The sequence below is a fragment of the Aphelocoma coerulescens genome, chromosome 2, assembly GCF_041296385.1.
Source record: "Aphelocoma coerulescens isolate FSJ_1873_10779 chromosome 2, UR_Acoe_1.0, whole genome shotgun sequence".
Taxonomy (NCBI): Eukaryota; Metazoa; Chordata; class Aves; order Passeriformes; family Corvidae; genus Aphelocoma; species Aphelocoma coerulescens.
The window spans coordinates 18,643,135-18,668,351 of NC_091015.1; the positions used below are offsets into that span (position 1 = coordinate 18,643,135).

Sequence of the window (25,217 nt, forward strand, 5' to 3'; positions counted from 1 at the left end):
AGTCTTCTTTCATTTGACACACTCCTCTGGAAACAAACATGCCAGTGAAGGGATTGTGCCAGTTATCAGAAGCTTACAGGAATACATTGTGCTGGTTTGTATTCATTTTCATTTCATGAATTGCTTTAAAACTTAGCAGCATAAAAAAGCATTAAAACACCTTTTTAGCATTATTTTTAGTTCCTATGTATTTCCCTGCTGTGCTGTCATTCAGTTTAAATCAATGGAATGTTGTGAGACACATGGCTGGGTTTGCAGCAGAGCAGATCTCTCCTCTTGCCTGCGTGTGCTCGGAGCATTCATCTGTAGACAACCAACAAATTTGAGTTTAACTCATTTTACATCCTTGGAAAAGATGAGTGTCTTAGAAAGAAGTTCAGTAAAAATAAAGGGTAATTGAACAAAGGTTATGCAGCGAGAAATTTAAGCCAAAACTCAGCTGGTATCTATTAACGATGAAAGTTCACAGATAATGCTTGGTCTTCTGGGAGACACTTGTTTCCTTTCCTAGAGTTATATTCTTCAGGATTGCCAGCAGGTCCTCCCCACCTCTGGAATTTTCTACAAGATTCTATTTCCCTCATAAATGTTTTTCCACACGCAGACTTGGCGAATTCAGGTGTACTTCTTGGAACTAATCTGGTCACAGGAGCTTAAATTATGACCAGGTTGCAGTATGTGTGAAGTACATCTGGGAGTGGTATTGAGGGTGTCTATGTCAGCCTGTGCTAAACCAAAGAGGGGGTAAAGAACTGGAAGAAGGGTCACAGCTATATGGTTTCCATCCTAAGAGTTGCCTAGAGAGGGGTTGCGGAGACACAGCCGTCACTGTTCGGTCTCCATATGATAATGAGACACTAAGGAGGCAATCACCCTGAGTTCCTTGATGCTGCTCAAGGAATGAGGACAGTGGATATTTAATTGTTGACCTACAGTTACGCTTGTTTGTTCTCTGACACTTAGATATTAGTTTTCTGTAGACTTCACATGAAGACAAACAAGTAGAAAGTATCAGTGTTGACACAACGTTTAATAGATGATTGTAGCTTCTTATTCTTATTATGTAGAATAACTGCACCAGTTATCTGCACCTGCTTGTTTATGAATTTTGTAGAATAGGCTGTACATCCTGCAGTTTCAAATCTCAGTAAAAAACCAAGTGATTGTGAATTTACAAAGCTTACTTTGTTTCTTTTTCTGTACCATTCTGCTTCAGCTTGTATGCCTGATGCTCACCAGAAGGAAAGTAGCGACTTACACCCCCTCTTCTACACAGAAGTACTAACTGAAATATTTTTATCAGAGAAACCCTATATATTTGAATTGCTCTAGAATTGAAAAAAAAAATCCAAACACAGGAATTTCATAAGTTTGATTTATAGTTTGGGAAGGCTAAAAAAGGCCTCATGAAGTCTTGCCTGCACTGAGGTTACTTACAAGTTCAGACTTGAAATACAGTCATCTGGTGCTCTATACAATTGTCACTTTTTGCCATAAAGCTTCAGTAACATGGCAGTGGAAAATTCTACACAGTCATCAGCAGCACTGCAATGAAATAGATATATTGATGTCATTTGCCTTTCACCCATTAACTAGTGATTGGACAAACTGCAAGTGAATAGAAATGTGATTTCTATCTGCATAGTTGGTTCCTGGACCATGTGCCTTCCCATTGCTAATAAAGATACTGCCACCTATTTGAAGATATTGGCAGGCATATTTAAAACCCAAGATGAATTGAGCACATTTACTGTGTTAGAAGCAGTTGCTAAATTGTAAGTAACTAAGTCTTGTTGTATAACTGCATTGCACTCAAGGGAACAATTTAGGTTTTGAATTGTGTATGTTGGTAAGTGAAAACTATGTAGACATTGATTATTTTTTTCCCCTTGACCTAATCACTGTTTGCCTATGGCAATATCTGATATGTTATGTGTTCACCAAGAATTGTCTTGGGACCACAATGAGGGGGGTTTTTTTAGCTTCATTAGTAATCATAGTTACATTAGGAATAGAAGGCAATGGAGTAATATACTTGTACTGTGTACTACACCAGTTGTTCAATTTATTGTAAAGGTGGACGCGAACTCTGTGGTAGTCTGAATTTGTAGAGGCAGAGGAGGCGACCAGATTTAAAACTTTGTACATCTCAAGCAGGAATTTAATTTTAAAAGAATGGAAGGCAAAAGTGCATTTATATATTTTATTCATTTTTTGTTGTGAAAAATTTCTTTCTGTGTTCCTACTTACGTATTTGTAGTATGAGAGAACTTTCCTTGGTAATACTGGAGAATACAGAAATGATGCTGAATAAAATAAAATTTAGTAATGTGTTTTTCATTGTCAGAATTCAACAAGCTGCCAAAAGTACATCGTAAATAGGGAGAAGAATGTTTCCTCTTCTATCCCACTCTTTGACATGTATTGCTCTTTAGATAAAAATATGAGAGTCCTACAGAGAACCTTAAAAAATGTGCTTAACTTTTGACATTCTGTTGATTCCTTCAAATGGTAATTTTGTTTCTATGCTAAAATACTTATTTGAAATATAAGAGAGTATAAAAAAAATGTACAAGATTGAACTTCTAGCTTCTGCCTAGAGGTCATGTAACTAGACACATGGACTCTCTGATTGTTTGATGAAGTGTTAGGAACTAAAAAATGAATATTTGCATATTTCCATGCATAAGAAGCCAGACTGTGGCCTACCTAAGTGTAGACGTGCGGTTTTGTATTTATGAGAACTAATTCTTGCACAAAACAAAGAGATGTTCAACCTTGGAAGTATGATGGGACAGTATTGCATTGGAAGGATAGTTATCAGGAAATAGGGTGATACTCATGATGTTTGTATCCACATGAGGGTGACAGTCTGACAAGCTTATTTGCCATAATTGGTGGCAAAACCTGCCAACCTGAAGCAGTACTGGAGAAATCAGTGAATGGACTTGCTGTCTGTAACATTACCAGCTCCTTCTGCTGTTAACTGAGATGCCTATACAGGTTTTATTTTTCCCTCCTTAGATGTAATTGAGATGAAGATTTCTAAACTGTAAACAAAGCAATCCAAGATGTTGTTTCTTTAAAACAAACAAAGCCTTAGTATGGTCATGGCTTACTCTAGTCTCTGCTGTAGTATGTAAAGTAATGTCTTAGTCTACAGAAAACACTGACTCTTAACTCTGTGTTTAAAAGCCTTAACTTTTATGGAAATGTTACTGAAGGTGGCCAGAAGTCAGGTCTCTTAGAACAGCTGACATCGGTGTGGGAGGTATTTCTTTATTGGTTGGAAAATAATCATTCTTTATAGTTTATTTAGAGTCGTATACTGTTAGAAAGTTCTCTAGAGATGAGAGTATTTTCTCAAAAACCGACAGCTTTTGTTCAGGGCAGTCCTAGAGGATCTGGAACGTTGCCTGAAGATGCCTAACACTACCCCTAGGTAGCATTAATTGGCAAAATGTTTGGAATATACAATGTTCCCTGTGTTGTGTTCGGTGGTATTGTGGAGAATGGGTTAGCAGGCAGACTTACTGCTTTAGAAATTGATATGTGCCAGTTGTAATGAAATAATTGACAGTAATATCCCATTAATTATTTGTTGATATTATAATACCCTCTTCAACCTTTTAGAGGCTATAGTAGTATTTAAATAATTATATTTTGTTTGAAGACAAGCCTGTGTTGTTTATGAAGCGGCTGACTGGGTTGGTAGATGAGGGGAAACAAAACAATCTCTGCATTATTCCTGGTAACTAAGATGAACAATCTGGTTTTATAAATTTATATGTTTTTATTTCAACTTCTCAAGGTGAAACAACATAAATATTTAAGCAACTTTATTATTTCAGAGTGGTCTAGGGATTTTTTGCTTTGCTTAAGCATTGAACAGATAAACTGCCTTTTATCCTAATCTCTTACACAAATAATCCTGCTGCTCCCCAATAAAACTAAAGTTTCAGTTCATCAGATACAACTGAAAACACTGTAACTTTTTTTTTGCTTGTTTGTTGTTTGAAGTAGTTGGAAGAACACTCTAGAGCAGCTCTTTAACACGCTTTTATCATGTTTTTAATTATTAACCATGAGTGCTCCAAAAATAATACCAAGCAAATCTAAATGTATGGTGGAGAAGGAATAAGTTGTAGTTTATCCAAAATACAAATCTGCAGTTACTCATTTGTCAAGGTTGTCATGATCTCAATCCCTAATTTTAAAGAGATATTTTTACGTCTCATTTTCACATGTATTTCATATAATTCTATTAAGTCTATGTCTCATTGATTTAATGTTTCTTTGAGCTTAGAATAGATATTTAGTCATTGTCTTTTCCTTTCCCTTAGCTGAGAGTTAAAAATAACCTATAAAACAATGGCAATATGAAACAACTCATTGGCAGTAAGCAAGCTGGAAGCAAGCTGCTGTTTAAGCAGAGGAATTCTGCTTCGGTATGCACATGCCTTAGAAGTAGCTGTTGAAAATGGAAAAATTTAAAAATGTGTATGTGGTCTTTTCAGGAGAAATCTTTCAGTAATAGAAACATCTTCCTTTGGCAGATAAGAGACTATGGAAATTTTGGTCTTGTATTAGGGGAAAATACCAACTTCCTTAAAATAAAGTTTCGATGCTGAATTTTCTCAAATTCTGCATTTTCCCCTGCTTTTCTCCTTTCCCTCATTCAGTCTTTCTCTATTATTCACTCTGGGCTCAAACTGGTATGCAGCATTTTTAATAGCCTTATGTTATAAAACGGAAAATTTTAAAATTAAAATAATTATTTGTAATAAAAAGCCTGACAGACTAATTACAGTATTGCATTAATTATTATCTTGTTTCACTCTGTTCCAGGCTAATTCAGGTCTGGGTTTTTAATCCCTATTTGCACTGTAATTTTGAGAGAGAGTGTATACTTAGGAACAATATATATAAAATCAAGAAATAAAAATGGTCAGATAAACAGTTGATTTCTAAAATGGTGCCTTGGACATGTTAGCAATAAAATACAAGTAGTTCTGTTTAAATGTTATACTTTGTGGATCTTCTGGTGAGGATAACACCTACATGACATAGAATACAACTCTTGATATCTTCATTTCTGGATATCTTTACAGCATGTACTAAATATAGCAGTCATTAATTCAGAAATTTGCATTTGTGCAGCTTAGTTGGTACATCGTTTTGTGTTTTGAGTTTTATTTTTTCTCCCAAAATGTGTGCAATTCTTATAATGGTTAAGGTATAGATTGATGTCAGTGCTACACTATATAGCTCCAAGACTGCAATTTGAAGCTACTTTAGAAAATACAATTCTTCAGACATGGTGAAGCTGAAGTTGAATGGAAGTCCTATTAGGAGTGAATTGCATGTAAATATTAATAAGGGAAGAGTTCCTATCAAGTCCTGAGTTTGGGAAATTGAGCATGATAATTTGCTGAAATTGTGTCTGTCTTAAAGATATGCAGATGCAATAATTTTCAGTTTTCAGTTGAACTTTGAAATGGTGCAGAAGGTGCCCGCGTTAGGATTTAAGCAAGAAAGTGTTTGGAAGTATTGGCAAATGTCGTTGTAATGGATGTATGGTAATGAAGGGAATTAAGATGAAAGATGATTTGGACTGAATGGCTGCTCAGTCATTTAGGCTGGGCTGGTTTCAGATTTGGTTGTTCGATGTCTCAGATTATGTTGCCTTAGTTCCTACACTTGGTTGGCTGTCCTCAAATCTTAAAAAAGTTCAGGGAATGGGTTTCTCACAACTTGCTTTGTTTTCCTTTTTTTCAGGATGCTTCATCTGCAGACATTCGGAAAGCATATCGAAAGCTTTCTCTAATTTTACACCCAGACAAGAATAAAGATGAAAATGCAGAAACACAGTTTAGGCAAGTAAGTGCAATATATGGCAATAAAAGTTTTAGGGGAAACTGGAATTTTTATGTGGATGTTTTTTTAGTAAGAACAGTGGTACACCTTTGAAATTAGTAAGTTAAACATTGAATTACATTTTTGCTGATGTAGCTATACTAAAACCAAGTCCACTTTTTTGGAATTAATTTGTTGAATAACTTGTATTTAGTGTTTACCTGTATATTAGAAATAATTTGAACATAATACTTATACTCTTAGAAGGAAAAATTGTTTTGTACTTCCAAAAGCAGTGGGAAAAATTTCTGATCAGTTCTCAACACAAGTCCTAGGTAGGCATAATTTAATGAAAAGAATTAGTTTTAGTTATTTTTGAATATTTATAGAGTGAAATAACATGATTTTGTAATTAACTCTACCTTTAAAAATGTACTTTGGGCTAAATACAGCCTACTTAATTTTAGTAAGATTTTCAGGATAAAACAAGGGATACCTACTTTTAAGGTGTGAGGCAAGACTCAGTTTGATGGATCTGAGGATGGAAAGAAAGTCTTGTGTAATAGTTGCTTGTTTGTGTCTGATGACACTTTGTAAGTGAATATATTACTGTTTCATTTGCACTCTGGGTTTGCTACTTGGTGGTGTAGGGAAAGTGAAAACTAGCGAAGGTCATTTGTTGGCAAATGTAAACATTATACTACTGTTCAAAATTTATAAATTCAATCATAAAGTAAAATCTTTCTATGTTTTCTTTTTTGGTTTTTTGTTTGTTTTAGTTGGTGGCCATCTATGAGGTTTTAAAGGATGAAGAAAGGAGGCAGAGGTGAGTTAAATTGCACAGGTTTTTAAATAAAGCATTCATACCTGTGCTATATTCAAGCCCTATTTGACATAGTTGTAACACTTTAGGTTTTTTCATAATCTAAGTTAGTATATCCTATGTAATTGTTTAATTAAAGATGGCATGTGGCTTAAAGGGCAAGGTGGTATTTTTGCATGATATACTGTTTTTTCTCCTTTAAAACTAGTACTTGAAAGAACTTTAAAAGCTAGCTGTTATTTCAAGCAAATTTTAAAAATACTTAACAATTATATAAGCTTTTTTGCTCAGTTGTCAATTTTAAAAACTACTAAAAAAACATTGGCCACTTATTCAAATGTCAGTCATACTTCCCTGTATCAGTAAAAGGCTTGTTACATGATATTTAGGGATTATTTCCACTGTATGTTGTCTTCAGCATTATTTTCTGTTGCTTAGTTTCTAGGGGTTCTTTTTCTTTAAAATGTATTATTTCTAATAGTGTAAACTTTGATATACAGAGTATATATTTTTAATAAGTGCTAGTTGTCCTTGCTGCTTCAGGAGCAGTTCCAGCAGTACCTGAACGGGTAGGATAAAGAACTGGAAACCTGGGGCTAATCTGCTTTCTGGAAGATTATTTTGAACTTTTTTTTTCTTTTTTTAAACAAAGGAATTTCAACCAATGATTATCAGAAAAACTGAGACACTGAAAGACTTTCGCTTTTGGGTTGGTGTTTTAGTAGGTCATCTTTCAGCTTACAAGTCTTTAAACGGGGTTTTATGAGACATTTCTTGAAGGGATTTTGGTTTTGTAGATGTCTTGGCAGGAGTTCAGCATTTATAGTACAGATTATCTACTTTTTTGATAATCCCCTCTTCAAGTGTCATGAAAATGTACTTCATAGAAGCACTTTTGGAAACTTGTGGGGTTTTTTATTTCATCCAAGGAGAATTTCATTGTGAAGTTATACTTAAAAAAAGTTTTAAAAAATGTTAGCTAAATTATTTCAGGCCACTTAAAGTGAGTTATCCCCCAGATCTTCCCAACTTTTGTTTACAGCGTTATTTGCATACACTTCAGGGTGTTGCCTTTCTGGAACTTGTAGGGATTTCCTTGCAGCTGAAATAGAAGCTTTTTGCATGAAACTGTGATGCAGTAGCTTGCAAGAATTATGGTTTAAGCCTTGCATACATTTCAGATGTGACTAACTTAATCAAAGACTGTTAATTAGTGCATCAGTGATTACAGATGAGAAGTTAAAGCAGCAGTAGATTGTTCTATCTTAGATTGATTTAATTGTCACTAACTTATGTACATTGTGCAAGAAAAATGTGACATTGTCTATGTACAAAATGTGTGGTTGATACTGATTTTATAGTTGAATAAATAGAACTGTAGTGGATTCAACAGTGTTTACTCTCAGAGAATTTTATGGAAATAATATGCAGAGTTTAGAAATAACCTGTAGAGCAGAGCTATATGATATCATTGCTTTGAGAAGCCCTGTATTGATCAGGTTTATTACACAGTCTAATGATAATATCTCAGTTGAGCTCGTAAACGGAGGGTGGCCTGTTGTGTCTCCTGTAAGGTGTTGTTGTAGCATGTCTCTAATACAAGTCCTTAGTAAGTGTGATAGGAGCTGCTCCCTCTGTTATATTTCTTCTGTTGTAAGGTAAGTCGAGGCTTACTTGCAACTGTACAGCAAAGGAAAGGGTGGGAGTTACTACTTTTTGGAATCTTTCTACTTTAAATGTTGGTATTTGGCTTTGAATTGTGTGAGGTGATGGACATAGTGGAATAAGCTCAAAGCCTACTGTCATGCCCCTGCAGTGGGCAGAAACTGTGCTGAAGCCTTTTACTGGCAGTTGAGCTGGGAATCCCTTCACAATTGGACACCTAAATGGTTTGGGGCAAGGGTTTACACTGCTAAGAGAAGAGCGAGCTGCAGGCGTCTGCTTCAGTGCAGCCAGTGAAGTCAGCTGCCTCTTACTGTTTGTCTCAAAAGTGATGTAATCCTGCATTGTTCCAGGTGTGTGTACAGAGAGTGGAGTCAGCAAAGGCAGGAATAACTGTACAAGAGAGTGATGAACTCATTTTGAAATAATAAAACCCCTTCTCCGTGAATGTCATTCTTGGTGAATGTCAGAGGTGTTGTTTGTGTGAGTACAGAAACAGTGTTTTATAAAGGCAGATCTGTTGGCCAGCTATATATAATTAATTTTGTAAAACCTTTGTGTTTTCTTATTTATCAATGAATTTTTACTTTATCTGATGGCAAAAGCCTTTCTTAAAATATTATGGTTCCTCTACTGACAATGATAGTACTGGGCTTTAAAATGTGGTTTGCTTTTTTAGAAAGTTGTATAGTTGCTTGTGAAGTATACGGGTATCATTAGTAGTATTACATAATATAGTAATATTACCATGTTAGTACTGCTCTCTTACACACTTTTGAGTGGTACATGATCAAAACATTCAAATATTCTGACAATAAACATACATGCAGCATCATTTAATGTAGCACTGTTTAACATTAAATTAAACAATTAAAATATTGCAGCAGGACACAATGTTTTGTGTACACACTGATGTTTTGTGTACACACTGATGTTTTGTGTACACACTCCAGTGTGAAATTCTACAGAAAATTTTATCTTTAAGGTATGTCAAGATAGGTACGTTTCTTGAAATACACTTCACCTTTAGGGCATTTATCGGTAAATCAATTTGATGGTGATAAATTTTATTAGCCTTTGATTATCTTAGTTTCTGAAAAAATAGTTTTATGCCCTTCTGTTAATTGTAATTAGAAAAAAAAAATCATCTTAGATCTTAATTTCATTGTTAGTTACCTTTTTAAAGGAGCTTTTTTTACCTACCAGGCCTATCCTCTGTAACAATGTTGGCTTGATTACAGGAAACATTTGCAAAGGCATCAAAATACACTTGTGTAGAGTAAGAAAGATGTCTGTCTTAGTTCTCACGAATAATTAAATGTCTGCATTCTGAGGCATAAATTGTTCTGGCTGATGTTGTGCTGGGTATCTTTGACAGCTTGAGGAAAATAGGCTCCCCAGAATAAAAACCACCAGTGCAGTCTTTCCATAGTTCAGAATAGTCTTTATTAATTCAAGGTTATAGTATATAAACTGTATCAGATCTCTGAAATTATTTGAAATATGAAATGTAGTGGCTTTCTTAAAGGGAAAAGTAAACTATAATTATATTAAGATTGATGATACTGTAATTAGTTACTACAGTTAATGGATTTTTTACTTGCAATGTAATTGATTCACAGAGAACTCTTAAAAACTATTTTATGAAACTTTACAGAAAAAAAGAAATGGTAATAATCTTGCAATTTGTTACTTTTAGTACAGGACTACCAAGTCCTTTATAGACTGCTGAGTTTTAAAATAAATATTCAACATAGTTTTAAATGGGGAATGTTTTTGGCTTTCTGTTTCTGTACTGTACAAGAGAGGGGTTTTGTAGCTTGTTGACTGCTACATTTCAGAGATTACTGGTAGGCATACTCATATGTGAAAAATTTACTGTATTCTGTGTGCATATGTTTGTGGAAAAAACCCTGCAGATGTATCTTTTCTTTTCAGCTTTTTTTTTTTTCTTACATAGAGTTACAATTAATATAGGTTGCCGAAAGAGTGCTTTGTAATTAAATTTCAAATGTAGTGCTGGATGCACACGGATTAACTGTCTTTCATAGTTAATATAAGTGTCTATACAGGAATTCTTTAATGAGAAACTTGCTTTTAATTAAATCACATTCTAAATTTGAAAATCAAGATATAAAAATTATGGAAGCTTCTGAGTTTCCTGTAGGATCATTTTCCAGTTGAAAACGTAAAAATCATTGATATCTTTATTTTTCAAATACAGAGCTTAATTACTATTGAAAGCAGTGATTTATCTTTTAACAGTATATATTCTAAAAAGTGGGTTATAATAGAAGCTATCTTCCCTTAAAATGGCCAGTCGTGTGAGCCATAATGCTCATTGATAGTAAAATCAATAGAGCATTGATTCTGAGACTTAATCCTTGGAGACTGTTGTTCAGAGCAGCGGACACAGCCTAGTAAATACCGAGTGCTGTTTAAAGCACTTAATGCAAGAGGCTCTGCTGTCTTAACTTATTTTTTCTTAACAGATTATTTATAATAGAACACGGTTGCCAAATGCGAGTTGGAAATCTTGGTTTACATTATTTCTATATTGTTACCATCAGCATATATGGAGTTTCTTTAATCAGTAGCCACTTTTTCAGGACATCAATTAACAACCCTTAGTATATAAGAAGGCAACTACTTAATAAATGTATATTAGTATTAATTTAGATTCTACATGTATTTCTCTGAAGATTTCAAAGGAAGAACATCTTACGTAACAGTAAAACCTTGTTATCAACCTAATTTATTTTAAAACTGGCTCTGTTTCTGAAATACTCTCTTCTATTATCACTAAAATCTTGTAAATATCTTCTTATTTTTAAAGCCTAAAACTTCTACTTAATTTCTTAAACAAGAGTTAAGTTGAAGTTTTAATTTTAAAATAACATTTCAAGTGATTTTTTCTGAACAGAGTTTGTATTAAAGTACCAGTAATTAATTTGTTCTGACTTACTGGGAAAGGAAAAAAGTTATTAGTTCAAATTTTACAATAATAGATGTTAACCTTAGTATTCTCATAGCTGTAATAGAAGATAGAATTTTGCAATATGAATTTTACTTCTGATATCATTCAGAACACAGCAGAATCCTGGCATGTTAAATCTTTTATGCAGAAATAATGGTGTCAACTTTAACAAATGTTTTATCAGAAGTCAGCTTTTCAGATATGCACTATATTAAGGTATATTTTTTAATTGAAAACCACTGCTCCTTTTTCTGCTTAAAATGAATTTGCTTGTGTAAATTTTTTTTTTAGTACATCTCCAAGGTATCAATTTAATAACTATCAAAGTAGCTAGTGCAGTTGTTGCATTTAAATTGATTTACATGTCAAGACTGGCAGTTTAGCAGCTGCGCTATTATTCCTGGATTGGTCAATTTACTTGAGAAAAACCTACTACTGAGTTCTACTGACCTGCATGACAATATAGGCCCTATTTCTATTCCTGTAATTAGGCCTGCGACTAACTCAGAATATTTTTAATTAAAATATTTTGGTCAATGTGTTGCACCAAATTAGGCCTTTCAGTGCAGATTTAATTCTGGAAATGGTGTGATTAGAATATGTAATGAGTTGTGTTCAATTTAAGATTAACAGGTTGTGCATCTTGAACATACAGGTTTTTGAGTTTACTGTAGAGATTTTTGTTTGAAACTTTACTCTGAAAAGTTAATTTTAAAAGATCTGGTTTGAGTGTCTGTGGTTTATTTTTAAATTGATCACATACTTAAATAGAATACCTCAGACATACTAAGATATTTCAAGATATTTGTGTGAAGGAAAAGGGATTGTCTTAAAGTAGTTTCTGTGCAATTAGTACTGTTAGTAATGAAACAGTTTTAAAATAGATTGATTTTGAAGACAGTGTTTCAAATAGAAAATCATAAACTGGTGAACTTCATTTTCAGACATCAATTTCAAGCCTCTAGCTTAAACTCTTATCTTACAAAGAAGAGATGATAAGTCTGGCATGTTTTTACCTAATGGATTTTGTGGTACTAAAGGACAAAAACAAAAAGCAGAGATACCTCTCCCCTTCCCCCAGGACTTGTGCTTTAAATTTGTGAAAGACAAAAGGGTTTCTAGTGTTGGAGATGTTTGTTCTTGCTACCTCTTTAGTTGTTAGTGGGTTATTTACTTTGATCATGGAGACCTGCCCACTGATTACTGAGCACTTAGAACACATCGACATTTCTGGAAGTCTCTTACTTTAAAAGTGAATGAACTTGGAGGGGGAGGGGGAGAGTGTTGCAGGAACAATTTAATTTTTTTTTACCCCCAATGCCCCAGCGTTTGGTTCTGGAGTCTGTTTCCACAAGCAAGCCTATCTGCTGACAAAACAAGGCATTTCTCTCTAAAAAAAAAATTACTAAATGATCTTTCATGTGTGTATTATTCAAGCACTCTGTGGATTATCTTTTGTTTTATAATTGTGTGGTTTGGCTTATTTCATTTTTAGCTCTCCATGAAAGCCTGTTATATTTGCTACTGTAGGTATGATGATATTCTGATCAATGGACTACCAGATTGGCGACAGCCTGTGTTCTACTACAGGCGGGTGAGAAAAATGAGCAATGCTGAGCTGGCATTACTCTTGTTCATTATACTCACAGTGGGTCATTATGCTGTGGTTTGGTCAATCTACCTGGAAAAACAGCTGGTAAGTATTGGTAATAAATCAAACTTGCTTCAATTATTAGTACTGAATTTCCTGCAGAAGTTTGCATATTACAGAGAACTCTACCACTTCTCCTGGTTTGAATTTGGATTTTTCATATTTTAAAATGATTATATTTAAAATGATGATAATTACAGACTGAGATATTCAGCATCTCAGAAATAGTAATCAAAAACTATTTAATTTTTCTAGAATTGGTAACAAATTCCAAAGCTGGTCCTAGGTTTTTAGCTGGAAGGAAGAAAAGAAATAAAAAATCTTCTATCATTTGTTGATGAAGAATCGTATGCTACTGTAGTCATATCTATGGTTTAAAAATAATCAGGTTTTATTTGAAAGTCATACTTGCTTCACCTTTTTTCTAAGCTAAATGCTTTTTGTATTGGGCTTCCCTTAACAGGGTGGGAATTGGTAAGCAGTATAAATCACATTATTTTTTGATAATTTTATTTTTTGTCATATAAGTCTATTGCAGTTAGTAGACTAAGAAAAAACTAAGCATAACTTGAAAAATATTCATGCATTAGCATCTATTTACTTTTTTTTTATTTTCCACTGCATTATTGAAGTTGATGAATGAGAAAGGAGGCACGTTGAATGCTTTCTCCTCTTAGAAAACTTTGATTGCTATGGAGATACACATGAGTGACAGAACTGGACTTCATGTGTGTTTAAAGACTGGATACCATGGCAACAGTTATTGTTAAGATAGATCATTTTACTTAATCATGTAGGACCCCAGATACATTTGCATAAATGCTACTCTACTGTTTACCCTTCACAGAAGAGTCCCAGTAACATTTGTGGTTTACATGCTAATGATAACCTGTAACCGTAGTTCTTTCTACATCAAGGATGAACTGCTTAGCAGAAAAAAGAGGGAGAAGAAGAAAAAAACAGGCGGCAGAAGTACAGATGAAGCCAAACTTGCTGCTGCTCTAGACAAAAATGAAAGGTGGGAAAGAACTTTCTTGTTTTCCACATTTTAAAACATTTAAAACATTCTGTCAGCTACTGATTTAGTTCTCTCATTTTCTTTTTAATCTTTGAAATACTCTGAGAAAAATAACTATATTTGTAGTAACAGCCATTGCTGATATAAAGTGTGCCAGTGTAGATGTGTTTTCAGGTTTGGATTTGTAAATAAACACGTGGTGTTTATTCAGTAGATCAGTGATCATTGAAAGATTAGGACTGAATTAAAGGCATCTGTCTTATGAAAGCATATTATTTCTACAAGTTGATTTAGAAGATTTTAGAACTTTTTCAGTCTTTTAAGGGTTTTTGCCTTTGATTAGAGTTAACAAATTTCAATTTATTTGAGCTTTAATTTATTACTATACCAAGCAAGGAGTTTTTATGGGGTTTTAATGCTTGTATGATTAAATGCTTTTTATCTGATTAACTTAAAAATGAGTGTGTTGGTAAAGGCTTCTAACACATTGTTTGTCAAGGAACACATAGGGAAATAGTGACTTTCAGGACACTCCGAAAGATACCACTATTTCTTCTATTGATTCATAGAAAGAAATAAAGGGTTTAAATAGTTCACACAACAGGGGCATGAGCTGGATCAATGAGGGATGGAGATCAGAGACCATTCTTCTGTCGTCTTTCCTGATGACATCAGTGAGTAATGCCCCAGTGAACTGCAAATGACATTAATTTTTATGTATTGTTTTGTTTATGCTACAGTCTTCATATCTGGTTGTCAGCACTTGTGAACGCTTGGTTGAGGCTTGAGTGGTTTTTTGGTTTGTTTTTTTTTTATTTAAACTGAAGTGATTATGTGGCTTATGAATTTATTTTCTTGAGGGAAAGTCCTTTTAGGAGATCAAAATACAGCAATGATTAGAAGTTAGCTGTTACATATTTTGAATTAAATGTTTAAAATGTATCTTTATTATTATGTAGTTAGACATTTTTATGGGAGTTGACAAGTGCTAATCATCTTAAAGGATAATGGGAAAGTTCTGGCTTTGAGATTGTGTGGCAATAATGAAAAACCTACAATTTTATTTGACTGCAGAGTACTGGACAAACCACAGTGGCATGACTTACTTCCATGCAAGCTGGGAATATGGTTCTGTCTCACAGTGAAAGCTTTACCTCAGTTATTCCAGGTAACAGTAATGATTTTAAAACGTGTTACCTAATTTTTCTTTATGGTGTTATTATGCATAATCAGATGTGTAGCACTTGTTCTTAATTAATTTTTTGGCTCAAACACATAGCATGTATATGTATATATAAATAAAAATTACTCTTTGGAGGCAAATTTGATATCATAAGTTCATGGAAATATGAATGTATTTTAAGTGCACATAAATCTTATTGTGCTAGGGAAGCAGTTTCTGTTAGGCAAAACTACAAGAATAAATGATGGGAGAGGGATGATATATATCCATCTGATTAGGAACAGCAATGTTTTCTAAGTGACGTTAACAAAGGTACTTTGGTCTCAAATCAGGAAATCCTGAACTTCCGTAGCAAATTTTAATATACCATTTAAATTTGGGGTAACAGTGAAATTACCTTTTATGATGGAGTTTCTTTCTTTAATTCACTGGATAATGATTAATTTGATACCTGAAATTGCTAAGGTAAAATAACAAAGGTATGGTTGTAGTTTATAAATCAATGCCACATCAATGTGGCAGACTTGCTCATAGTTGTGTTTTAATCTAATACTATAAACTGTAAAATTTAGTTGGTATTCAACCAATGGAAGTATTGTCAGATCAGTTACCAGAACTTTTTTAATATCACCTGCTCTTTCTTTTCATTTTTTTTGAACACACTGTATTGTTTTTAATACCTTTGTCACTGGTAATATGGATCAGGGAATGGAAAGTGAATTTTACTTTGGTTTACAGAAATATTGAGCATTAATTTTAAAGTATAAGTAGTAGAAATGGCATCAATGTTTGGGTTTTGCCTGTGTTCAGGCTAGAAAAAAACTATAGTTATAATTCCTACTCTCTTAGCAAAACCCTTGTAAAAGTTATAAATGCAATAATGTCTTGTTTTTCAGCATCCATTTTTATAGCCTTTAATTTTTCCTATAAACAGATGCAAAAGTTAATATCTCTTTTCAAAATTTCATCAGAACTTTGGGGCTGTTTTATTAAAGAAACCTTTCTTTTTGCAAATTTGTAAAGCAAGTTGATTGTGATTAATCAACTGTTGTGTCCAAATTAAGCTTTAATATTCATTCCTCATTGAGGTGAGACAGAAAATAATTAAGGTCAGCGAACTCTGTTACTGCATTTTTGAAACTTTATTCATAATAATAGTACTTTCCTTTTTGCTTTAAGTGTAAAATTTTAAAAAATTACACAATATAGTAAGATTACTGAATAATTTAAAATTAGAACTTCTTATGGGCTTCTTATAATTTTTATGATATTAAGGTAGTGGTATGTCAGTATAACAGGTTTCAGGTTTGCTGTTCAAAAAGCAGCTCCTACGCCCATCAGAATTGGCAGAAAAAGCGTACAACAAAAGTGATGTTTCGTGCTCTGTAGAACTTAGCCCTAGTTTGGATTCCTATTCCTTTAAGTTAATGGTACTGGAAAAAAAAGCTGTCCAGTAACTCCTGGAGAACTGGAGACCATCAAGCAGGGCTTTGGTGGCAGGGGAAGCATGTTGTAGAGGAATTCAGAGCAGGAAAGCTTTGAAGCAAAGAGGAAGGAAAGAGAGAGGGTTTCTAGAGTAAGTTGGCCCATATGTAAATGACACTACTGCTTAACTGCAGGGTTTGTTTTATTGTTGTTTGGCATGACCCGCTAGTTATGTGAGTTAAAATGCAATAAACCATCAATAATCTTCAATGTTAAAACTATTCAGGATTCCAGGTAACTGAAATAAATTATTGTAGCTTATTATTATTTATTAGTTAACAATACTTCAAGAAGTATCACCTCTTCTGAAGAGCATAAGGGCAGCAGTGATCTCATGTTGGAGCTGTGTTCTGAAAAGACAGTTGAAAAGATACCTGGTATGTTGTAGCTACCTGGACAGAGGACAGAGAGACCTCTGGGCTCTTTTTGATTTTGATGTATATTTAACATTTTGGCAAGATCTGCCTTAATGACCAACAGAGAGCAAAAAGTTATCTGTACTTGTAAGATTATACCCTGGTACAGAGATCCTGTTTTAAATCTAAGTGCTTTTCTCTTCAGTAATACACAGGCTTAAGACTTCAGGGTACTTAAAGCTTTTAATTTAAGTAAAATCACTTAAGGCATAAGAAAAAGGATCCTACAGATACTGAGTGGTGTTACTTGTGGTATTGCAAGTAGTTGACATCAGGATGCATGCTACAGATTTTAGTTGTTTATTGTTTCAATCTAAATGATTTCTCCAGTCATTTAAGAGCCAACAAATTGTTTTCAAAATCTGTCATTCAGCTGCAACTCATCCAATTGTAGATGAACTTCTAAAAATATATCCATATTTAAATGAACAATGTTTGGGACAGGAAAGGGGAAGAGTTAGCAGTACTTTTAACTGAATGTTGCTCTGCCATTGAGTTTTTCAAAGCCCTGCCAGTAGAACAGCTGAACTGTTTCCTCAAACTAATGAAACAGAAGCACCTGCCTGCAACAGATGCAAGTTCTTCCTCAGAGGAGACCATTAAAAAGCCCCAAAACATATCAAACATAACAGCAAAACAACAGCTACAAATGAAACTTCTTATCCATTCTTGTATTGAGTTCTTTTTAACTAGCATCCATCTCTCCCCCTGTTAGTTAGTGTGAATATTCTACTTGCAACAGCTGTGTCTGAGGATTCATGTTGCTGAGCTTCTGCTCATGCCTGGCTCTCATTTATCCAATTGAGTGTCTTTCTCCTACTTCCCTTCCTCCTTCAAAATGTCAGATTTCAGAAGGAGGCACTTAAAATAATTAAGGTGGGCCTTCACTGAAGAAAAATGCTTTGTTTGCATGCCCTTGTGATGGCCTATGCCATTTTATTGTAGCCTGCATTCTATGTCAAGAAACTGGAAGAAAAATGTGTGAGAGGAGGATGAGAGAAACTAAGAAAATGAGCAGGTTTTTTAAACTGTTTACAGTTGTATTTTGAGAGAAACTACGTAGGTTTTTATATCCACACATTGAGTTTAGTTAAATTTAGGGGTGAAAACAGCATTTTTAAGTTTGTTTGAAGAAGCAAAGGGAGAAAAATACATAAAATGTATATCATAAATCAAATATCTGTGCTGTGAAAGAAATGTTAAGTGGGGTATAAATTACATTGGCTATTACCAAGTTTAATTCTTGTAATGTAGGCTAAGAAAAAAATAGAAAAAGAATGAAAAGTGTTTCTAAGATCATTTTAGTTAATGCTTTCATGAGAATGACCTGGAAAAAGGCAACGTATTAAAAAAAAGGGGAGGAGAAAAAGAACCCCCGGAAACTCAATTAAAATTAAAATCCAAATTATTGGATCTGAAATTGCTTCTTAGAATGAAATAAACTATGTGTAGTGTGCAAGAATTTCAGTTCAAACTGAAAATGCAATATGGAACAGACAGTTGTGTTCAGTGTACTTATGTTTTGTGGGAGATCTGCCATAAATAAATTGCAGTTTATTCCAAAACCAGCTGACTAGAGGGTTGGTTTTTTGTTTTGTTTTTTTTTTTTTGATGTCTGGACATACTACTTAAGAAAAAGGGTCTTTTAAAAAAATGTTTTTAATTATTCTTTGCAAAATATTTCCTTCAGAAAACAGAAGATAGGTGTGTTTCTTAGTGGTCCTGTCAACTTTCCCTCCACGCTGATGTGGTGAAGTTTAGCAGTGAATGTCTTTATTTTTACACTGACTGAATTATGAGCCTGCTGTTGTCCTGAGGGTAGTAGAGCAGAAAGCAGTTCTGTTTGTTTTGGACAGAAATGGTTTCTTGTTAAGAAAATAAAGTTTCCTTCTTGTATCTGTAATCCTGTAGGTGACTAGTGCACACACCCTTGCAGTGAGCTGTTGGGAGACGGGTGGCTCACCAGTAATGAGAAGGCAGTTTGAGCTCAATACATAGTTGCACTGGGTATAACTTAGTGAGATTACCAACGAAGCTTTCAATTACAATTGAAACTTGTGTTTATAAAGACCTTTGTGCAGCACAAAGTGAATTAAAACAAAAAAGCCAGTAATTTATTTTTATGTAGACTACCAGATGGTAATTACTGTAGCTGATTTAGTAGTCTGGAATAGATTCAAACTAGTGACCCAGAGGTGTTTAATTTCTTGGCAGTTTTTCCTCAGGTTTTCTTTTAATCCATGATCACAATTTAACACCTGTTTAGAGATGGTTCAGCTTTGGCCTTAAAAGGATTGGCAGTGTGTCATTAAACTCAAGAGGCTTTGCCAGCAGGGCATCTCCTTTGGCAAGTTAGCTTCTAAGCAAGATTTGATTAGGTCAGCGAATGTATTTGTGAGTTGTTTCTGTCTTCACATGTGACTTTATATAAAATTGTGTGAGATTAAAACAAAATTTATTGCATTTAATCACATATGCCTTAAAAAAGATTTTTTTAAAAAGGGATTTATTCATGTCAGTAAGGTTAAATATCTCTATATTTCTCAGCTTTACATGGTTTTGACATGTTCCAATTTACTGTACAGCACCAATGTTGGTATAATTTGTGGGGAGCAAGCAATTGTAGGATGTGTGGCACGAGTGATTGCCCATTTGCTCTGTTTCTTGCTATTTCGCAGCTGTTGGGAGAACCAAAGTAAGGATGAAGCTCTTGACCCTGAGGTCAATGAGAAGCTTAGAAGCAGGTCAGAGGAGAGCGGATGGTAAAACAAGTACTCTGAGTGTATGCAAGTGAGAAAAAATAACTTGTGTCTAACAGGCTCTGAAGGAAAAATGTGCTGAAAAAATACTAAAAGTTTTAAGTAAATGTAAGACAGTAAAGAAATTTGCTTTTAATTGCCTGCTGTGCTGTGGCAGCTTCTTTCTATCACTTCCTGTAAGTCTACATGTCCTACCACACAAGTGCGAGTAGCTTGTTTGTACGAGGCAACACTGGCTCTCAGCTAATGCTACTGGTCTGCTGTGGTATGGGGTGTGAAACAGGTCCCAGAGAGACCTTGCAGCACTGACCTCTGTTTCCCCTTCTGGCTACCTTTGTCTCACCACTGGGCACGTGGAATTCCCAGCAGGGACTGCAATGACACAGCCAGCTGCTGGTCACATGGTGCACGGAGGCTTGGGAACCGCACCACAACTGCCCACAGGCTGTACACAGCTGAAGAACCTTCCCACACCTGGGATTATTCTACAGGCAAAGCATGATTTTCTGATTATAAAGGAGGAAGTAATGTAATTCCTATTTATTTACTAGATTGCCTTCAGGCAAAGAGGTAAAAATGCCAAAGAGAAGTATAAATCATAATGTTCAACTCTTTTAAAACATTATTTCTTACTATAATATATTGATATCGCTAGGTCAGAAACTCATCCAAAGAGTATTTTTGCTGTGGTGTAATGGCTGGAATTTTTATTGCATAGAAATTGGAAATTGAAGGTTGATTGGTGGAATAAATTTAATTTAACTCTTTTTTTCTCTCTTTTTAATATAAAGTATATACAATAATACTGTGCTCAAAAAGACAAAAAATTGGTTCAATAGCTCCATACAAGTATTTATTTTTTGATGTAATAAAAACTAGTCCAAAGAAAATTATTTAAATCTACTGATTTTAAGTATGCCTTTGAGAAAGTTTTCAGTTAACTGTGAATTTTGTTTGTACCAGTCCCATGCCCAAAGAACTAAAATGTGAAGCTGTTTCTATCACAAAATCTGAAAGGGAGATTCTCATACAGCAAGTTGTTTCAAGTCATTTGCTTTCTTTCTCCTAATCTCCATTTGTTTTGAGGTAGACCAGAAAGCCAGGAGGATTTAATATTTACTGAAGGGGAAAATACCCAAACAATGAAAACCCCAAAACAACAAAGCGAACAAACCAACAAAGCCTCATCACTGTCCCCAAAAGTCAAGGAGAAGCCAAAATGACTGAGTCTTACTCAGAATGGAAGTTTTTTCTTCTAGAATTAGTACAGTTTGAATAAATGCTGTATCTCTTGATTTAAAAGCAACAGACAAAAAAACACCTAAAACCCCAACCAAGATCCCAAACCCCAAAACAAAAAAAGGAAAAAAAAACTTGACAGTTCAGTAACAGGAATTTCTGTATTTCTGCATAACTCAGGCTCAGCTTTGTCTTGGCAATCTCAATTTATTAATATGAGATGATACTGATATAAAGAAAGAAACTATATTTTCAAGAAGGATTCAGTATTCTTCATTCTTATTTGTGATTAAATATGAGGGTAATCACAGGATCTTCCCATATATGGCTGTTTAAATATAATTTAGAAATACTAATAGCAGAATTTTGCATTTCCAATACATTCTTCTTTCATTCTGTTCCTTTTTGGAACAGAACTATATATTGGAATATATAGTTCTGGAACTATATATTTGGAACTATATATTTGAATTTATAGTATGATAAACCAGCATATATCAGCCCTCTTCTTTATGCTTAACTAATTACATGTTATACTGCTTTGATGGTGAGAAGAAATAATGTATTTGTACTCATGTTCTTTTTGAAAACATCTTAAACTCCTGCAAATGAGAACATAATATTTCTGATTCGGTAAGGTGGAGTTTTAGTTAGAATCATTCCAAACTTTGTATTTTTGTCTCTTTTCTCTGTATCTTTCCACCCCAGAAGTACAAAGATATTGCTTTTTCTTATGTTTATTATCTCTTGAAGGTGAAGTGTACATTAAGTATAAAATGTTGATGTTTTGAGCTATAAAATCATTGCTGAATCTTGGAGAAGGAGCATTAGATTGAAGGAGACTGTATCTATATTGTCAGTGTCTTTAGGGTACTAAAATACTTGTATTAAGACAAAATGACTGCTTAAATTTATCACTTCGGAAAAGTAAAAAATCTGAACATCAATCTATTTTAAAGTACTTAAACTACCAAAACTGAATATTCTTGAAAACAGATACTCCTGTTTAGACTGATTGAAAGCTAATGAAGAATAAATTTAAAGGGGCTTATTTACATTAAGGCAGAAGTTTTCTTCAAAGAACTTCCTATGTTAAATGGTTTTCCAGTGTTTTTTCATTTTGACCTATAAGGTCTAATACCCATAAAATTTGTGTCTCTGATTTAAGTCTTTACTGAGGTATGCCTTTTTATTTTTCTTTACAACCTGTAGAGCCATTCTTATGCTTTTGTGGGAAGGATTTGATTTTCAAATCTTCAAAATCCATTTTGAATGGAGCTTTTTGTTGTTTTTTTTTTCCTTTGCTTTTCTTTATACGTATACATTTGTGTGTGCTTCAAAATGTGCAGTCTCCCCTTTTTTTGTTATTATGGTACTAGCCATAATAATCTTACTGATAAGATAAAAGACTGATGTTGCTTTTGTTACCTGCATATTACTCCATTTGTAGTGATAATCCATTCTATATCTATAAAGCAACAATACTACCAAATTTCATTTACGTGCTTCTGACTAGTTTTCTTTGTTGTTCAGCTATTGTGTCTCATTTTCATCTGAGCCACATTTCCAATTGTTCTGTGATTGACGTGCTGGAGAGATTGACAGTTACCCCCTAGTGCCTGCTGTCTGGAGATCCCACAAGCAATAATGGATTTTACACCAGAATTTAGCATCATATATTGGCTTTCAGTGTCAAATGGGTTAAATTTAAATGCCAGTTAATTGTAGGCATTTTGGAATCATAGCCTTAAACAAAAGCGTTTTTTGGATATCCCTGAGTCCTGTGTATGCCACACAACCCAAATGTCTCAAACTCACAGCAGAAATGTACTATTGCATCTATGGTGGTGTCTGTTTCTTAATTTTGCAAGTAGGCCAAACCTCAAGAGTATAATAAGGAAAGTTTCCAGTGTGGTAGGGAATTCTTATTTCAGGCAAACCAAAAAGCAAACCAGTGCTAATCCTAATTTTGTCATTCAAATATGTCTCCTCAAGGCATACATATCTGCTGTTAATGCTAGTCCTCCTGTAACTACACTTTTTTTTTAGCCACAACTCTACTAAAAAAATCCCCTTTTCCCCAATCCTGATGCTGTTAGCATGTAAGATGCTCTCTTCTGTTATGTTCCAGAAGCAAAAAGTTATGTAAACCCTTTAAAATTACTTTTGTGTGCAGAGATTGCCTACATAAAGCTGGCAAAAAATATAACTTTCCATTTCCTGTACCCAGTGTGAAAAAAAACATAACATAGAGAGTAAGAAGAGGTGTTTTGGAAGGAGGTAGAACTTTACTGATCTTTTATGGGATTTTGTCAGAGTTGTTCTTCAAGTGTGATGACTTGTATGTATGAGATGGCTCCAACCCATTACAAAGCTCTCCTCAGAGCTTGGTCACAATTCCTGTCATGTGTTTTCCTACCTCCCTCAAGTATCTTGAAAGGCTAGATGCAGGTGTAACATGAAGAACAACTGTTGTATCTTTGCAGGAAGAATGGGATGATTTCTACCATTAGAGGCAGTGATAATGACTTCTTAGTGCAGATTTTTCTTTTCAAGATTTCTTAAGATGTCTTATTTCATGTTGATGATACCAGGTTTTGTTCAAATATAGTTGAAATTATAAAAAATATTTACTAGCATTTTACAATACATTCTACATTCAAATTTAAATCAACCTTTATCTGTAAAAAGTGGTACTGTTAGTGTAATAACACCAAAAAGTATTTTTGGGTAAAAAGAGCTAAAATTAGGTCTATCTAATACTGTAACTAATTTTTATATAGTACAGTAGACATTCTGCATGCTTGATAAAGGTAAATAACAGTTTCTCTATTTCAGCATTTCTATTATAGATTCCTTGTTTTTGAATGAGTATAGAAATCTCTTAAACTGGTGAGAGTAAGAAAACTCTCCATAGTTCTTACTTCAGCAGTCTGGTTGTTCGTATTGGAAAGCTTTCAACAGAAATCTGTAATTACTCATTCATCAGATTTTGGAAAGGTGTGGCATGTGTGTGACAGGACTTCTAGTTTTATGTGTACATTTGCTTTATAGATTTCAAATTAAAATCTAATCCTTGGAAAAAAAAGAAGTATATTATTTTCAACACTTTAATAGCAGTGTAGAAGTTGGTTTAAAAAAAAAAGGGGGGGGAACACTTTGGAAAATACAGTTAGTGTTACGTTAATGAGTTCACATTAAGGTGATTGCTGCCCAGCAATTGCCTTTGTTTGTCCCTGCACACACTACACTAATTGAAAACTTTTCTCTCCTGAACTTCCAGATTGCTGATTTCAGCAAAGTGGTACATGGTCTCTGCAAAGCTGTAGGTAGTTTCTCTAACCATTTTGCTTTTCAGGTTGTCAATGAGCATCACAATCTATAATATCAACGGTATGACATTTGAACCTTTATTACACAAATTCTGTGGTTTAGACTGAAAATTGCTGTAACTCCAGGAAATGAATACATCTTAATTTTTTTTTTTTGTGAGGTTAAGTGAGAACTTAAAGCAGAGCCATTGCAATTACTTGTTTGTATAAGGATGCTAATGCCATTGCAACATTTTCTTAAAGGATGCCAGACAATTATATGTAGAATATAAAGAAACAAAAATGAAGGCGAAAGAAGATGCCCTGGCTAAGGCTGAACTTGAAACACTTCAGAGTGAGTTTTTACCACTGTCTTAATAAACAAAGATGTAATATGATATACCTTCTACACTGGATGTATATGAGCAACATTTTTATAATCTTCTAAAATACATGCTTTATGTATTTCTCTACTGCTGTTAAATTTAAATAAGATTTAAATTTTGTGGCTAATTTTGCAGTAGGCTGCTGGTTTGTTCCTATAGAAACATAGAACTCAGGTGGTCAGTTACATTGTAGCAAGAAGAACATACCTTGCTAGAAATGTTGCCTTATGGGAGGGGAAGATCTCAAATGTACTGTACATTTTCAGAAGTGTCCTCTTGGGTTTTTGAGCATTTTTGTATTCTTGGTGTTTGTAAACATTTTTTTAAATAATGCGCTTAATAATTCTTTTCTGCATATTAAGTTGATTTTTGTGATAGAAAGTGACAATAATTTGAATTTCCAAAAGCATGGATGCAGACTTCAGAGATGGATTCATGCTATTGTTGAAAT

General features: G+C 34.0%; 1 protein-coding gene across 1 annotated transcript in view; it reads left to right on the plus strand.

Moving 5' to 3' along the window:
* Nucleotides 1-25,217, plus strand: part of DNAJC1 (DnaJ heat shock protein family (Hsp40) member C1) — a 109,135-nt gene that overhangs the window by 31,680 nt on the left and 52,238 nt on the right. The window contains exons 2-7 of the mRNA XM_069006660.1: nucleotides 5,779-5,880; nucleotides 6,636-6,682; nucleotides 12,849-13,014; nucleotides 13,887-13,987; nucleotides 15,062-15,155; nucleotides 24,645-24,735. Coding sequence (XP_068862761.1) covers nucleotides 5,779-5,880; nucleotides 6,636-6,682; nucleotides 12,849-13,014; nucleotides 13,887-13,987; nucleotides 15,062-15,155; nucleotides 24,645-24,735 — 601 coding nt within the window. The remainder of the gene's footprint in view (nucleotides 1-5,778; nucleotides 5,881-6,635; nucleotides 6,683-12,848; nucleotides 13,015-13,886; nucleotides 13,988-15,061; nucleotides 15,156-24,644; nucleotides 24,736-25,217) is intronic.